The sequence below is a fragment of the Petaurus breviceps genome, unplaced genomic scaffold, assembly GCF_028583685.1.
Source record: "Petaurus breviceps papuanus isolate PSGF00001 unplaced genomic scaffold, PetGlider_PUasm1.0 37, whole genome shotgun sequence".
Lineage (NCBI taxonomy): Eukaryota > Metazoa > Chordata > Mammalia > Diprotodontia > Petauridae > Petaurus > Petaurus breviceps.
The window spans coordinates 45,698,500-45,715,802 of record NW_027186296.1 but is presented as its reverse complement, the minus strand read 5'-3'; the positions used below and the strand labels follow the sequence as shown (position 1 = coordinate 45,715,802).

The 17,303-nt window shown below is 37.9% G+C and overlaps 1 protein-coding gene across 1 annotated transcript; it reads right to left on the bottom strand.

Annotated features, from left to right (window-relative positions):
- Nucleotides 1-696: 696 nt before the first annotated feature.
- GTF2A2 (general transcription factor IIA subunit 2) lies at nt 697-15,202 on the bottom strand. The gene is made up of 5 exons (XM_069098400.1): nt 15,047-15,202; nt 10,777-10,926; nt 7,859-7,963; nt 3,844-3,970; nt 697-990 (listed from the first exon to the last, which is right to left on the bottom strand). The coding sequence occupies exons 2-5, from the start codon at nt 10,846-10,848 to the stop codon at nt 965-967; spliced, it is 330 nt and encodes a 109-aa protein (XP_068954501.1). The 5' UTR covers nt 10,849-10,926; nt 15,047-15,202; the 3' UTR covers nt 697-964.
- Nucleotides 15,203-17,303: the final 2,101 nt, after the last annotated feature.

Sequence of the window (17,303 nt, the reverse complement as noted above, 5' to 3'; positions counted from 1 at the left end):
CCCATGGAATATAATGCATCAATGCTGTCGGTGAGGTTTTGACAAAGATACTGGAGTGGTTTGCCATTTCCTTCTCTAAGGGATTAAGGCAAAAAGAGGTTAAGTGCCAGGGTCACATAGGTATTAAGTGTTTAAAACTTAAGGTCTTCTCAATTCCAGGCCCAGCGGTCTATCCACTAAGCCACTAGCTACCTCTTCAGCAACCAAAAATATACAGACTACAATTGATCAATATTAAGATATATGTTGCAAACAATTATCAGAAAGGGCCTTAAGACCTAGTGACTGGTAAAATCAATATAGTACACTTCATTTCTAGTTTTCTATTAATTTTGGAGTTATTTAATGCTATTTTAATGTTTGGTCTAGATGTCATCTGACGACATAAGCACTTCTATTATCAAGTTTTATTTTTGTGATGTTCCCAACAGTAATATTTTACCAGTAGGTTGCACCAACTTGTATACCTTTGGAGAAAAAAAGAAATTTCTCCAGAATTAAAGTTAATTTTACTTTAAATTCCAGGTATACTTAATTGTTAATACAGAGACTTTCAAAAGAAATTTCAATGTACGAAGCTAGGAGGACACTGAAGAGAATTACAATTTAATATATTTATATTATCATTTCAGAATGCATATTTGCCCAATCATTTCCAATTGCTACATCAACATCTTTAATAATTGCTATTTCACACCAAGTTTTAAAATAAGTTTATTAAAGAATGTTCATAAGAAGGCAACAACTTTTGATTTGTCATTTAAAAAAGGTATTTTTCTTCATGCTATATAATAAAGGTGATGTAAAACACTACAGAAATATGCTTTCTACTAGTATTTTCAGAGATAGTCTAGCACAGTGTAGTCGTATCTGCATTGCTAGAATAAATTAAACAGTCTCTTCCTTGCTTCTCTTCACAAGTGCTGCATATTAACAGAAAACAGCAGACAAACCATTTTTCTATTCATTCTGCAGTATTGGAGCCAGTGTCTAAAAAAAAAAACAGAGGGGGGTAGGGTAGAAAGTACAAATAGGATATTTTTAGAATAAGAATTAACAGAGCAACTTGATTTTCATGTTTAAATGTTTAACTAAGTACAAAAAAGCTTTCTTGAAAGAAACAGGTGCTATTAAGGAAAAAAGCCTCAAAGCAGTAAGAGATGATTTATATAATTTGTCAAAAACAACATTCATTGCTAGAGGTGGATAAAAGCATTTCAATGAAGTCTAATGTGAACATTTCAGAGAATAGCAGTTTTACATTTGTGAAGAACAAGTTCTTTTACCTTCTCCTTCCAAAATTGTGTACTATTTACATTTTTTAGGTTCTCTTCCCCATTATTTTTTTTTAACCATGAAAGGCTATAATTGGGGATAAATTTTGTTAAGATATCATACATATATAAAAATAAGTCTACTAACAATTCAATTAACATTTATTAAGCACCTATTTTGTGTAAGACACTGGGAATATAAGCATGAGTGACTATTCTGGTCATGAGGGAGCTTATAGACTAGTACAGACTAATAGGAGAGAATATATATAACTGAAAAAAACAGGAATAGAAATAATACATAGTCAAGGAATAGACAAAAGTGCTGAGAGATCTGAGGAGGGAAACAACACTTTGAGATGCAAAAATTCAGGGAAGAATAGCATCAGGAAGGTAGGAATTAGAACATGACAGGTAAAAAGAGTGTAGCTAGAATTTAATAGGGTTAACTGGGAGGCATTACACTGGAAAGTAGGTTGGAATCAGATTGTGGAGGCAGAATGTCAACCTAAAGAATTAAGACTTTATTCAGGGGTAATTAAAGGTTTATGAGCAGGACTGATACATTTTTCTTTTAGCCAGATTTTTTTTTTTTAAACGGAGATATATTTCACAGTAATGCTTCATTTATCTTGTTCTGTCAAGGAAAGAAGTATTCTACACAAGATAATTAAAAACACTAACCTGTTTTTATTTAATTTGGATGGAATTCTTTCTAAAATGTATCACATACTTCCTTACCTTCTAAAAAGGGCTATGTTAATCAAAACTTTTCTTAAGTACTTAGGATCATTATGAATATTACTTCATTACACTGTTATATGTTAACAGTGAGATCCTCAGGGGCTATGTTAGTGTATGATGCTCTTTAATCCTACAAGAAATAGGCTCAAACTATTTTCTAAAATGTTGTCTTTCCTTTTATATTTGTGTCTCTTCCCCTGCTACCTACTATCACATATTGAGTTCAGTGTAACCCTAAGCAACCCATCCTAACTTGTTGTTTCTAATTAGAAAAGTGAGAATGTGTCTAAGAATCAACAGGCTCTAGGTGAGAAGAAGAGAAGGCAAGCTATGAACAAAGTACATAATCTTGAGTACATAGGTTTTGGCTGGGTTTTTTTTTTTTGCTTATTTTTTGATTCTTGGATATTTTCAAAATAGTTGGAAATTGATTGACAAGTCAGCTTTTAAAAAATGAGATCTTACTCTACCTATGTCAATATTGTTAAGTCACTTTTGTTATAATAGACTACAACAGTAAAGTTATTGTACAAGAGAAACTTGATGAAGGAAGAGTTATAGGCCTAAATCTTATATAAGAACCTATATAAAATACCCTCTATAAATTCAGAAATTCTCTGATCCATCAACTATAAGTGTTTACTCTATGCCAGGCACCATGCAAGGCACTGAGGCTACAAAAACAAAAATGAAACAACCCTCAAGAAGTCTACTTTCCATTAAGGGGCCTATGTGTGTCATCAAAGTAAAACAAGGAATAAATATTTTGTTAAAAAATATTATTACCAAAGCAAACTGTTTCTTATAATAGCTACAACATGTCAAAGATATTAAAACCAGAAATTAAAGGAAAGCTACATGCTCCTAGGACTATTGAAGTAAAAGAACATAAATGTTCTTTCCTGTAATGCCAATGAGGTCAGAAAGACCTCAGAAGGTAATCTGTTCTTTGAAGACTGGGAACTTTATTCCTCTCTTCCTTTTGCTATTTGATTATGTACTTACAGGAAGACCACATTCTCCACAATAAAATTATGAGTCACATTTTAGCTCCTCTTCCCCTGTACCCAAAAGATTCAGACAAATAAAAATAAATATTGAATACAGTAGGAGAGGAAAACTGACTAAATGGAGAATGTAAAGCAACCTACAGAACATTTAATTACTAAGTTTGCTACTAGGAGTAAATCTACGATGATGGAACAGATTAAATAAACAACTTTTATTATATAGGGAATTTTACAGTAATACAGTAATTACCTGGCTCTAACCAAATGTCATAAATTTTTTCTTTTCTCGTTTATGGGTTTCAATTGCCCTTAACAACCACTTACAAAAGGAAACTATATTTGCAATTCAACAGTTTTTCCTTTCATACAAGGGAGTTAAGTATCATCAACTCCAAAATATATTGTCAGATAGGAAACAAAAACAAGATAAAAGAACATTAAATCACTGGAACTGAAGCAGAAATGGAATTCAGTAACAACAATGTGGTTCATGTAAACAATACACATTTAAAGTAGATATAAAAGATTTTTGGTGAAGAACAATATAGACATTTAGGCTGAATAGAAATGAAGGCTCAGTTATAGTGAAGAGTAGACATTCCAGCTCTGAACATTAAATACATTTTATGTTCATTATTTTTCTCCACTCTTTTCTGGACAGATAGCTGCCTCAATGTGTGTGACAAAGGGCAAGCTGCATTTTTTAGAGCAATAGTGCTCTCTAAAGACATATATTTAATATGGCATTGATAAGTTAGTCATTACTGATAAAATATGAAAGGGTTTTTTTTTTTTTAAGATGTTTGAACACTTACTTTTACCATCACAGGCGACAATTTTCACTTTATCCACTTTAATAAGCTCTGTCACCTCTCTGAATTCAACATCATTCAATACAAAAGTCCATACATTATCGCAGAATCTGTATGTATTTAGAGAGCCCTTAAAAAGAAAACATTTACATTCACCATGAAAAGATTCACCTTCCTTTCATGAATGCCATTTAGACAAAATTAACAATAAAGTACGTTCAAATATAAGGCCACTTTTTTCCCACCAATCTAACTTGTATGAAATTGTAATACAGCTTATAACTGTGTATAATCATGCAGATGACACATACCGAAATAAATTTTTTCTTTTCAAAAAAAACTCTTAACTTTAGGGTATAGCTTACATTCTGATCAATGGGATCCTTAAAATATAAAGCTAAGTATCTAAGAAACTAAACATTAACTGATGACCTTTCAAGTTTAATATGTATTGCTTTTTAAACTTCAGATAAAAATCTATCAAACAATGTTAACAGTTCTGAAACCTAGTCCTCAAGAACAGGAGTTTAAACATTTTCTAACTTGTAGACATCTTCAGGAGACCATAAGACCCAGCCAACCACTGACCTGATTCACTTATCCTACCTGATTCCATTCTGACTGATCCATCACATTTCATGTTGTAGTGGGAAAGAAGACAATGGCACCTGGGGATTTAGTGAATTAGGGTGGAGAAAGAGCAGGGAAGTAAATCAGAATTTCCTCCAGTCCTATATTCTTCTTTGTGACTGTTCTTTCAAATGAACTACCTTTCTGGGCTAGAAGTTTAAGAGCCCAAGTAGAAGGATTTTTAACTTCTTATTTTAGCTACTACTAGCCTATCTTTGTTTGATACTAAAATTTTGAATAATTAATGTAATACTCAAAATAAACAGTCCCTAACAATTCTATTTTCTAGATGGAATCTGTACCTATATAAAAACCTGAGATTCAATGCAGAATAGAAGAGAGAGGGAAAGAGTAGAAATATGGGAAGAACATTTCATAGTAATTTAATTCAGTTAGATATAAAACAAAAATTTGTGTCAATTACTAAAAGCAGCCAGCTATAATTCAAGAGCATGAAACAGCAGAATTGTAGTTCCAAAATACTAAGTATAGACAAGACTTAAAAAGTACTAGATTTAAATGTGTATCTTGATTGCCCACGTGTGGCTGAAATATGTAAGTTCACCTAAGCAGTTAAGGGTCTTTCACTCACTTTAACCTAAGAAAACCACAGATATAAATTGTGAATACCTGGTTTCTGCAAGGGAGGGATAGGTTCTAATGGAAATAAGAGTTAATCTGAATGTAGTTAAGTCAGATCAAAATGCACCTTGACATACTACCTTGCAGAGAGTAGGATTGCTTTTTTAATGTCTTATACAAGTTGTACTTAATTTCATCATTACAATTTTTTTTAATACTTAAAAAAGGATTTTAGTGGACAATTTTTGATGTATGGTGCTAAGATATGAAAACAATCATACCTTTCATTTAACTTGACAAATTTTCATTTTTCATTTTTGTGACAAATAAATTCTCATACTGTATTTACCAAGAAAAATTTAACATTCATTGGTTCCACTTTGTAAGGCAACTGGTATAATTATAATACAAGAAACATTTTTTTTTTTTAATTGAAAGGTAGATATATAACTGGGCCGACTGTGGAATGAATCATAGTAAAGATAAGGAACTATAGTTGGTGGTTCTGAAGGGAAACTGCGCCAGGGATTATGGACCCTTATTCAAAATTTCAGAAGAATTATTACTCATGAAATGTTTTGTGATTTTTAGTACATTAATTTGTATATTCAAAATTCTTCCCCTTTTAAATGTCTTACTAAAAGTTGGACTTCATGTTCAAATTAAGTACTTTTTAAACTTTAAATAATTTTAATGGATAATTTTTTTTTAAAGCAATCAGGGTTAAGTAACTTGCTCAAGGTTACACGGCCAGGTGTTTCGGGTGGGTGCTAAGTGTCTGAGCCCGGGATTCGATCTCCAGGTCATCCAACACTGGAGCCGGTGTTCTTACTCGCTGTGCTACCTGGCCACCCAATAATGGATAATTTTTAAAGCAGTGTTAAATATGCAAACATAATCATCCCTTTAATTTTATCTACTGACAGAACATTTTAACAAGGCATTGCAGTGGTTTTGTTCTAAAGCAAGACACTAAGGTATTATTATCACATCATTTTTTTTTCTCTAAAAAACAACAGTTCAGTTCCAGGCACTTTGTAGAAAAGATTTCACCTTAGAGTATCTACTTTCAGCAATTTTGACATATAAATTATGAAAATGAACTCTAATTCAAGAGGAATAAAACCAATCCTGTTCTAACAGCCAAATGACTTCATTCATGGAAAATTCATAAAATTGGAGGTTAAATCCGCCTCCCACCCAAAACAGCCTAAATTCTAGTCAAAAGTATTGCAATAGAAAAGTTATGCCTACACATAGCTAACAATATAGGTGTTAAAGTGGAATTTTAACAATAATGACTGAAACTGCTGAAATTACCCAGATACTAATGCCACCTCTACCTGTCTCCCTTCCAGAGGAGACAGAGAGGCATATATGCAAACACCCTAAACTAAAAACTGATTAGGTTCTGTGGCTATAAGAACACAACTATTTTAGATTTGTCTTTTGTGTGCTTGTGGAATACCAAGTGAGACTAAGAGGCAACGTGGTACAGGAGTAAGGGAACCAAGGAAGATACAACATAGGTTCAAACCTCTTGTGACAATTACTACTTGAGTGACCATAGACCAGTGACTCTGAGCCTCAGTTTCCCCACTTATAAAACAGAAGTCATGATATCTGTGGTACCTAAGTCTGCATAGGGTTACTGTAAGACTCAAATGAGGTTAACAGATAGGAAAGTGCTTTAGGATCTTTTGAAGTACCACATCACCGTTAGCTATAAGGTGGATATTTCATTTCACTTTCTCTGTGGTCCACTTAGTTGGTCACAAGGAATATTTATAAGGACTTAATAATCTCTCTGAGCTTCAAGTAATACCCTAAGACTTATCAACGAAGTTATCAACTCCTTGTGATCTGCATATGGCCACGCCGAAGAAAACAAAGATACCTGCTATAGTGACATTTACATTCAAACAACATGTATGTAGCTTTTAGGATAACATTCACATGGGGAGGGGGTGAACTTGGCATACTTTCATCATCAACAAATATTTACTGAATATTCATGTGTAGGCTGCTGTGCTTAGGCACCTTTTTACTCAATGGGCTGGGTTTTTTTACATTATTTACCCTTTATAACACCATAACCACAATTCAGACAATTAGGTAAAATATAAAGAATCCTTAAACCTAATAGATAAGCAAATTCTATAGTCATATTAGCTTTATCTATCAATACTATCTAATATATTGCTTTGACAATATTACATTGTAGCAAAATGAAGAAATATTTCCCCATTTGTTCTTCATTTTGAATCTAGTCAAAATGAATAGGACCATCTCTATTAACATCAGCATAAAAGATTTAAAGGACTAAACTGATTATAGGGCCACCTCTACCATCTATCTGGGTCCCACAAGGTAGATAAGGAAGACAGACAAAAACAGCAGAGTTTCTAGAAGCCACATTGCGACTCTCAGTCCTCTTGTAATACACAGTGTCTATGTTTGAGAATTACAATTTTTTTTCTTAATCAAACATGAAGTAGCTTTGATTCTGCAGCCATTGAAAGATTTCTGGGTGAATGGTAACTCAGCTACAAAAAGACAAATATGGCCCCACCACACACAGAACAAGGCCTAAAGAATTGCACCTTGTGTACAATGGATCAGTCTACTATGCAAGCTCATCTAAAAAGTAACAACAGTCAGAAATATTTCTAGGTGTTACACAAGAGTTTTCAAATGTTATACAGCCATCATTCTGTCCGTGCTATGGATACATAAGTGATTAAGGGCCTTAAAAATACTCCGTGTAACAATATGCAAGAGTCTAGGTTTAGATAAGTATCCTTACCCTGAAATTGACTCTGTTCCTGACTCGCTGAGCCAATGCTGAATTTATAGCCTTGTCAAACTGAAGTAGGACTTGAAGGGCAAGCTGGGGGGTGATCTGTTGAGACTAAGTAAAAAGGCCACAATTCATTTCCTTCATTATGGATTCCAAATAAATCAAAGTATAGGAATTAATGCTCAAGGCTCACCTGAAGTCTTAAGTCAAAAATTCTACTACAGTGACAGCCTCCCACTGTCCCTCCTGACCACCACCCCAAGTACATTTAAGTTCCTCGTTTCCATGACAACAGTTAAGAAAAAAGTGAAATTTGGGAATAGTTGTACAGTATCTTCTGACAAAATATAGACATTTAGATGCAACTATCAATTTGAGAAGAAAACATACAAATACAAGGTTATAAATATAAAAATTTTCCCTGCCTCTCCTTTCCTCAAATTTTTTTAATTCACATTAATTACCCAATTATCATGGTTAGTTATCAATATTGTCATACACATTAATCAAAAAGCATTTATTAAGTGGTTACTATATGCTAGATGCCAAAGATACAAAAACAAAAATAAAAGTTACTGCCCTCAAGGAGCTTACATTCTACCAGGGAAGACAATAAGTTACATGTTTTTAAAAAGACAATGATTTTGAAGAGGAAGACATCAAGTAGTTGGAAAGGTGGGGAAGGGGTGTCAGGGAAGGCTGAAGGGGTAAGTTGAGCTGACTTCTGAAGTGATTAGGGATTTTAAAAGGTAGAAATGCTGAGCAGCATATTCTAACCAAGGGGCATGGCCAATAGAAAAGTTTGGAGATGGGATGGTATGTAGGAGAAACAATAACAAGGCTAACTTGACTTGCAAACTGACTTTACAATTTGACATTGCCAAAAAAGGGGAGTGATACATAAGAAAGTTGGAAAGCTAGATGAGGATCAAGTTGTTAAAGGATTTAATATCAAACAGAGGTGTTCATACTTGATCCTAGAGGTCTATGGGGAGTTAGTGGAGTGTTATAGTAAAACCTACATTTAGGAAAATCAAATTGCCAACTGTATGGAGACTGTATTAGACAGGAAGATGTGATACACTGAAAGGGGAATTGATTCTAGAGTAAGAGGACCTAGATTCAAATCCTACTTCTGTACTTAATACTTGTGTAAACTTAGTTGAATTATTTAACTTCCCTGGGTTTCGGTTTCCTCATCCATAAAACACGGGGGGCAGAGGGGGTGGTGAGGATGGGGAACAAAGGGGGTAGGGGAGGGGAGCGAGGCAGTATTGTTGAACTATATCAGATGGCCCTTGAGTCTCTTACAGCTCTAGATCTATGGTCCTATGACTGAGTAGTCATCTACTTCAACAGTCCAGGCTAGAGATGGTAAGGACCTGAACTAGGGCAGTGGCTGTATGAGAAGAAAAGGACTGAAAGTTATGGAGGTAGAAACAAGATCTCACAACAGAATGTGGGGTGTGGGGTGGGGAAGTAAAAAGTTAACAACTACTATGAGGTTGAGAAGCTCAGTAACTAGAAGGATGGTGGTGTCTTCAACAGAAATAGGGAAGTTCTGAAGAAAGGTGGGTGTGAAAGGAAAGGCAATGAGTCCAATTTTATATGTTTCAAATATTAATGGGTCATTCTGTTTGAAATATCCAATCAACAACAGGTGATATAAGATTGGAGCTCATGAGACTACAGCTATAATCATCTAAGAGTTGTCTGCACAGTCATGATAATTAAATCCATGGGAATTGCTGAGGTCATCGATTGAGGGAATTAGAACATCAAGATTCCAGTCTTCCGTGGGTCACTGGTAGCTTATGTAAATTACTGAACTTCTTTGGGCCTCAGTTTGTTAACTTATAAGAGGATTATGATATTTCTAATATTACTGCTAATTCTATGATAGTGATTCTAAGTATATATCACTTAAAGGATATACAATTTAGGGACAATCAGATTTATATAAAAAAAAAAAGGTTATATCAGATTATGATTGTTCACCTTAGGGATTCCACATGGGATTCCTTTAAATGAAAAAAAAATCCCATAGAAAGCTTCACCTTCAGCAGTTAAGGTTTTTAAAATATCCACCATAATTCAGCTCTGTAAATTTGATTTATACCAAATTTTTCTACAACACATTTGCTCTAAATTGATACTCATATCTGCTACTACCTGCAAGCTCACATCAATGTTACAGATGAAATCGGGGTCAACATTTGATAAGCTTGCATCAAAATCCAAAATAAAGTCTCAAGTACATAAAGAACATATATTTTACCATGTATATATCATCTAGGCTAAGAATAAACTTTTCATTTTACAGATGAAGAAACTGAAGCCCAGGGAGGTGAAGTGACTTGCTCAGGGTCACAAAGCTTACTAGTAAATATCTAAGTCAAAATCTGAACTGAGGTCTTCCTGACTCCAACTCCAGCACTCTAGCTACTATGATACCTAGCTATCTATTAAAAATCAATCCTACTGACATAAGTTGGTGATACAAAGCTGAAGTGTTACAGAGACAACTTGCATGCAAAAAATGGAATAAAAGGTATCACCTACAAAATGTATGGCTAGAAAAGGAGCTGTGCTAATCTTTTAATGAAAGCCCAGGTTAACTGATGGATGATCCATGGACTGCACTTGGTACCTATAGAATGTTGAAAGATTTCACAGGAAGAACTCTATGTAAGGTCAATACTCTTTGCCGAATTTAGGGATGACAAGAATTGCACAGGATAGAAAGGCATGGATGGGTTAGGACCAGCATATAGCTAGAGGGAATACACACATCGATGAGATCAAAGATGCATTAAAATAATGAAGCTACTGACTTGCTAGATAAAGCTGTGCCAGAAGCTTTACCAATGAAATGAGATGATGTAAAACTATCTGAATAAAAGTGCTCCATACTTGTTTCTCACCTGTATGAGCTCATCTAGGCTTTCCTGAAGGCTATTTCCCAGAGTGGTATTTCTATATAATTGATATGCCATGGCTTAAGAAGAAGAGTTCAGTTTTTCTTATCATTCAGCTGTGAAAGTGTCCACAGATTTCAGGTTTTCATGGATGTCCTAAACAACATAAAAATTAGCATTAATTATAAAGAATAAAAGACATATAACAGTAAAATAGCATAGCTTAGTGAATTAGAAGCATCAGATCATGAAGCTTTGAGTCCACGAGTGCCTCTGACAAATACAATCATTTTAAAAATCTGTTTTTTTGAGACTGGTCTCTATCTTGCTCACCAGCTAATCCTACTGCTGATCAGCAGGTGTGCTGCTCCTTAAGTAGCCTGGTCCCCACCATCCCAACCCCTCCGTGTACTGGACTTCATGTGGACACTGGATCAACATTAGGCCTACTGGGGGTCAGAACATCTAAGGTCATCCAATCTACCAGCTTCAGCCTCCCCTAAAAGCAAGGATTACAGGCATCTCCCATTATGCCTAGCACATCAGGTAACACATCAGGAGTTTCCCACACCAACAAAATTGTAGGACAGGAAATATAACTAAACAAAATAAAACACCACAAATAATAAGCAGTATACATTTCAATAAGTATTTTAGTACTTACTAAACCCAAGGTACTAAAGATACAATGACCTCATGCTTTGGGTATACTGGTTACCTAAATGTTTTGAGTTTTGGTGGAGTTTTTTAAGCATTTGATAACAGATTCAGAGCTGGATGGGATCTTGGATATCCATCAGATTCAATCCAACTAATTTTACAGAAGACGTAACGGAGGCTTTAAGAGTATGACTCACACCAAATCACACAAGTAATAAATGCAGGTTTCAAATTCAAGTCACCAAATTCTATGTCCCGTTCTTTATCCATTTTACCACATTGTTTCCTGCTCCAAATTTTTAAATTTCAGGGAGTGTGGGAAGAGGCGACACATACACACAAATAATGTGATACAGAGGAGTCCGAGAGCCAGTGTCAAGCATATAGTAAGCACTTAAATGTCTACAAAATTCATGTTAAATAGAACACTGAACTGAAAAAGTAAACACAACGTGTTTAGAAGTTCTGAGTCATTTTTGAGGACTATGCAGAACTATATCTAGAAATTATTCTAGCAGCTAAAGCAAACTGTGGGGTGGGGGTGGAAGGAAGGTACTGAGGTAACCTAGAGACAGAACTTATGGGAGCTAAGTAAGAAGATAATCTAGGAAGCTAGGGTGTTCCAGCTGGGAAGGGTTTAGGGTAGAAAAGTTGACTCAAATGAAATAAGCATTTATTAAGTGCCTACTCTGGGCCAGGCACGTGCTAAATACCTTACAAATATTATCTCATTAGACTCTCACAATCTAGTGAAGTAGGTACTATTATTATTCTCATTTTTGAGTTGAGAAAACTGAGGCTAAGAGAGGTTAAATCATGTGCCCTGACTCACAGAAGTAGGAAGTGTCTGAGGATGGATTTGAACTCAAAGTCTTCCTGACTGCAGGCCTAGCACTCTATCCACCATATCATCTAGCTGTCTCTGACTCTAAACCAGACACTAAATTTATTAGGGAGGAGAAAGACTGAACTAGAGATCTACATATAAGGCTCTGGACAAGATGAAGTAAACTCTAAAGAGAGACGTTGTTGATAAGTAACAGTAGGAAGAGAATAATGGAGAAAATAGTAGGAGAGTAGCAGCATGGAACAAGGACCATACCAACTTTTTTCCTAGCCCTATGTATCTATCTAAAGTAAAAGAAGCTCCAGGTAGCCTTGAAAAGGGTGCCAATAAGGTAGAAGAAATAAAGAGGAAAAAATCCCAGATGAAATGGAATTTGTTAAAAATAAATTTTAGTAAGGTGGGGCGGCCAGGTAGCAGAGCGAGTAAGAGCACCAGCTCCACTGTCAGGATGACTTGTGGATCGAATCCGGGCTCAGACACTTAGCACCCACCCAGAAACACCTAGCCGTGTAACCTTGAGCAAGTTACTTGACCCCAATTCCTTTAAAAAAAATAATAATAAAGTAAGGTACCAGAAGACAGTGAAAAGGATTAATGATGGAATATAAGGAGTGGGAAAGGCTAGGCCAAAGTTTAATATTTGGATAGGGGGGAAGGAGGGTGACAGAGGCTGGTGAGTGCCATTCTTGTTGATCCCCACTCTCCTCCTCCATCTGCACCGAGATTCTGAGTGTTCTTCAAGGTATAGGCTCCCCAGGTCAGGAGTTAGAGCCCATCCATCTAGGCTGGAAAACAGACCTAGCAAAAGAACATAACAGCTATGGCATCCTAAAGGGTAGCAGCCTGGGTGCCAGGCAAAAGAGTGCCCTGTCAAGATTTCTTAAAAGAAGAGATAACTTCATTCTATGGCCCTCTGATTTAAAAAATTAAACAAGACATAACATGGAGAAATGCTCACCAAAGATGTCTTTTTCATTGAAGATATTCCCTACAAAGTCCAAAGTGAATTCCCTATATATGGTGAGCTGATTCACTTTGTAAATGACATTGTGCCTATTACATCAAGCTCAGCATACAGTATAAGGTCTCCTAAATGACATCAATGATTTCTTAAGAATTGTGCCTATCTGGCCTGGAAGAAAACCAAGCAAATAAAAAATGCCTGTGGTTCAAACTAAAGTATGCAGCTGATGGACAGTCCATTGAAATGATGCATAAGGATACCATCTTGGACAGACATTTCAGATGGAAAATGAACTGAGTCAAGAATAGAGGAGGGAGAGGATTGGACTGCACCTGGAAAGTTACAATGTTTTTAATGACTGCAAACTTCTTGAAAGACCCATCTTTTTAATACCAATATTCTTTTGAGAGAATTTGCTGAAATGAAATGTTGCACTATTGGAATCCTTAAGATTGGAGTTGCTTTTGCCATATGCTGTTTGTGTGATCTCTGGCAACTCAATCTCACAGTGGCCCAGCAGCTAAGACTATAAATTTACAAATGAGTTGTTAATTAGCAGTGGTGGGCACTTCTCTCACAGCTGGACAGGGATCTTCCTACCCATGAAATCACAAGTTTAGAGGGTTCCCTTCTCCTCCACTTCCCCCCCCCCCCCGGAAAAAATTCTTTTTGTGATGCTATATGGTTCAAAGCATGGTATCAACTAGCCTCCAAAGAAATAAAATTTCAGGTCACCCAAAAAGTCACAGGAGATACATAAGTGTGTATGAGAAATACATAGAAGTAAAAAACTCTCAGAAAAAAGAATGATATATGAATAGGTCATGTATTCTAATGGTACCCTGCCTGCTCCCCTTAACCTCTCCCCCAAACAGGAAATCTAAAAAGGTCTCTTGGGTGGAGGATCTGGTAAGGAACATGAACAAAAAGTAACACAGGATCAGAAGACTGGGGGGATGGCAATTTGCAACACTGTAGAGTGCATCTACATCATTAAGATCTCAGTTTCATGCAAGTATTCTGAGTGCTTTATACGCTGTAATTTTGTTCTTTCCATTAAATTATAAGCTCCACCTTGCCTAAACAAAACTTTGCATCTTCCCCAAAGCCTGGCTCAGTACTAGTTCTTAATGCCTGTTGAATTGTATCTTGCAAACTTCCTTCTCAAACAGCTCACTTATGCCATTTGCTTGCAAATAAATCTAGGAAAAAATCTTTTGGGGATGATGCCCTTCCCAGCACAGAGGAGGAGGAAGATGACAAAGGCGACACATCAACTCGTCCAAACTGCAAGGTCAGAACAGTAGAAAAGAGCAAGATCCCCCTCAGCCTCAGCTTAAGAATGAGAAGTTCTACGACTGAATCTATATCCACAAGAGAAAAAAAAAATCTATGCCGGGTAAGTGAGGACTCGGGGGAAATACCAGCAGTTGGGGCGCTTTATTGTCAGGTGACACACTCTTTACCAAAGTTGCCGTCCAGTACTTTCAAGAAAGAATGGACGGCGCTTGGGGGCTCACGGGGCCGGGCCGGACGGGTCCAGAACACCCAGGCTGAAGGAGCCCACACACGCCCAGGTGGCCAACACTGGCCGGAGAGGTTACACCACCCATGCTTGGCAAGGTGTCGGGCTAACGGGCCGGGCCAGGCCTGGGCGGCGGTGGCGGGGCCACAGAGCCGAGCCCAGAGGAAAAGCCGCGCCGCCGGGACGTCGGGCCCCCTGCGGGGGAGGTGGGGTAGAGCGAGTTGGGCCGCGCTGTTCCCTCTCCTCTACTCTCCTCGCCCCGACCCAGCTCCTCCGGTACCTGCGGGGAAATCGCCTTCCACCGCTGAGCGCTGGGAGCCGAAGAGGCGCAGAGCCTGGGTGAAGTTCCTTGGTCGTCTTCGCCGCCTCTTCGCGGCCCGTCACCAGAAACCCGGCCGCGCGATCCGGATGTGCTCATGGAACCGCCTCCCGGCGGAAGTGACGCAAGCGCGCCAGAGCGTCAAGTTGCCTTGGCTTTCAGAGCATTCTTGGAGCTCTCATCCGCGGCTTGCTCCGCTCTCCTTTTTTGTTGCACTCTGTGCTCTGTCCCGGCCCACGTTAGCTCGCACTTCCCGGATCCAAGGACTCAGTGTTGGGAAGGATAAGGGGCAGTGTGGGACCGTGACGGTGTAGAAGAAGGCTGGCAAAGGAAGGACCTACCAGGCAGCTCGTTGCGCTTGAGGAACCCTAATTGCCTAGGAAGTTTTCCCCTACACACGGAACCATTCCGTGAATCAACAGAGTCCTGGGGTTGGAGTCAGGAAGACCCGAGTTCAGATTCTGCCCCAGACGCTTTCGAACTATGTGACCCTGGCGAAGAATGAGGATAATAGAACCAACTTCCCAGGTTTGTTGTGAGGAACAAATGAGATCGTTGGAAAGCGCTTAGCACTGTGTGCCTGGCTATATTATTTATATGCAATTAAAGATCTCTGCTTTTGGAGTTAGGAGACCTGGGTTCGAATCCAGAATCTGCTATTCACCACCAGTGTGGATTTTGGGCAAATATTCTCTCCTTAGGGATCCAAAAAATTAGTAAAGAAAACATATGCAAATAGGAGACCATTCACCAAGAGAGCCTTATCTCATCGGACAATGTAAGATGCCTTCTGCCACGCCCTCCTTCACCCCAAAGTATGGACTCGTCTCCTGGTCTGGGCAAACCCTTCTATGTGCAAAATTCAAACCCTTCTATGTGCAAAATTCATCCCACTCCGTTCTGTCTTCTCCAACAGACTGACCCCTCTGTCTTTACCACTCTCAATCTTCAATTTTTCCTCATTCCTACCTACAAATACGCCCATTCTGACCCCCTCTACACTGTTTCACTTGATCTTATGAGCTCAAATGGAAGAAAAGAAACAAGCATTCATTAAGCTATATACCAGTTACTTGTGCATGTTATGTATAGTATCCGGTACCACAGGAATTGTGGTAAGCATTTTACAAATATTTCATTTGATCAGTACAACCTTGGGAGGCAAGTGTTAGTATTGTCCCCATTGCAGAATTGAGATAACCGAGGTTAAGCGATTTTCCTCAGGGTCACACAACTAGGAAGTGTCAAGCTGAATTTGAAATTAGTCACTCTCATCTTTCCTAACTCCAGGGCCAGCACTTTATCCACTGCACCACGTCCTGCCATGGATTCAGTTACCTCCATGCAGATGTTTCTCAGATGTAGTTATCCAAGTAATCTATCCTCTTCTCCAGCTTCCCAGAGTATTTCAAACTGGGTGTCCAGCAGACATCTTAAATCCAACATGTCCACAACAGAAATTATTACATATTCTCTCAAATTCTCCCTTCTTCTAACCTTCCTTATTCCAGTACTACCATCCTCCCAGTCATCCAAGGCTCACCACCTAGTTGTCATTCTTTACTCCTCACTTTTTCAAATCCCCTCTCCTTCCCCCACCTTGCAATCTCTTGCCAAGTCTTTTTAACACCCTTCATCTGTGCCTGGAACTGTCCCTCTCCTCCTCTGGCTTCCTTCACTTCCCTGCTGTAACGGCACTTTAAGAAGCCTTTCCTGATGCCTTACCTCTGTTGGTGATCTAGTTTTTACTATTTATCTTGTCTCCCCCATTAGACTGAGCTCCTTGAGAAGACGGATTACCTTTTGCTTTTCTTCTTATCTTGACACATAATGGATATTTAAATGCTTGACTCCATTTTCTCATGATCATTTTAAACTGTTCTTCTTTGTGCTGGATCCTTTCTCTACACTTTCTCCTTTGACCATCTCATTCATTCCCACTACTACTCAGCTATCATCTGTATGCAGATGATTCAAAAAATATTTCTGCTGCTGACCTTTCTGTCCTCCAGACCACAACAGTACCATCGAAACTCGTTTTAAATTCAGCTGTGACTCACTAAATAGGGTATCTTGCCCTACAGGAGAGTCGGAGGGAAGGGGATAAGAGGGGGGATGATGAAGGGGAGGGCAGGTTAGGGGGGAGGGTAGTTAGAAGCACACACTTTTGAAAAGGGACAAGGTCAAAGTAGAAAATAGAACGGGGGGGGCGGGATAG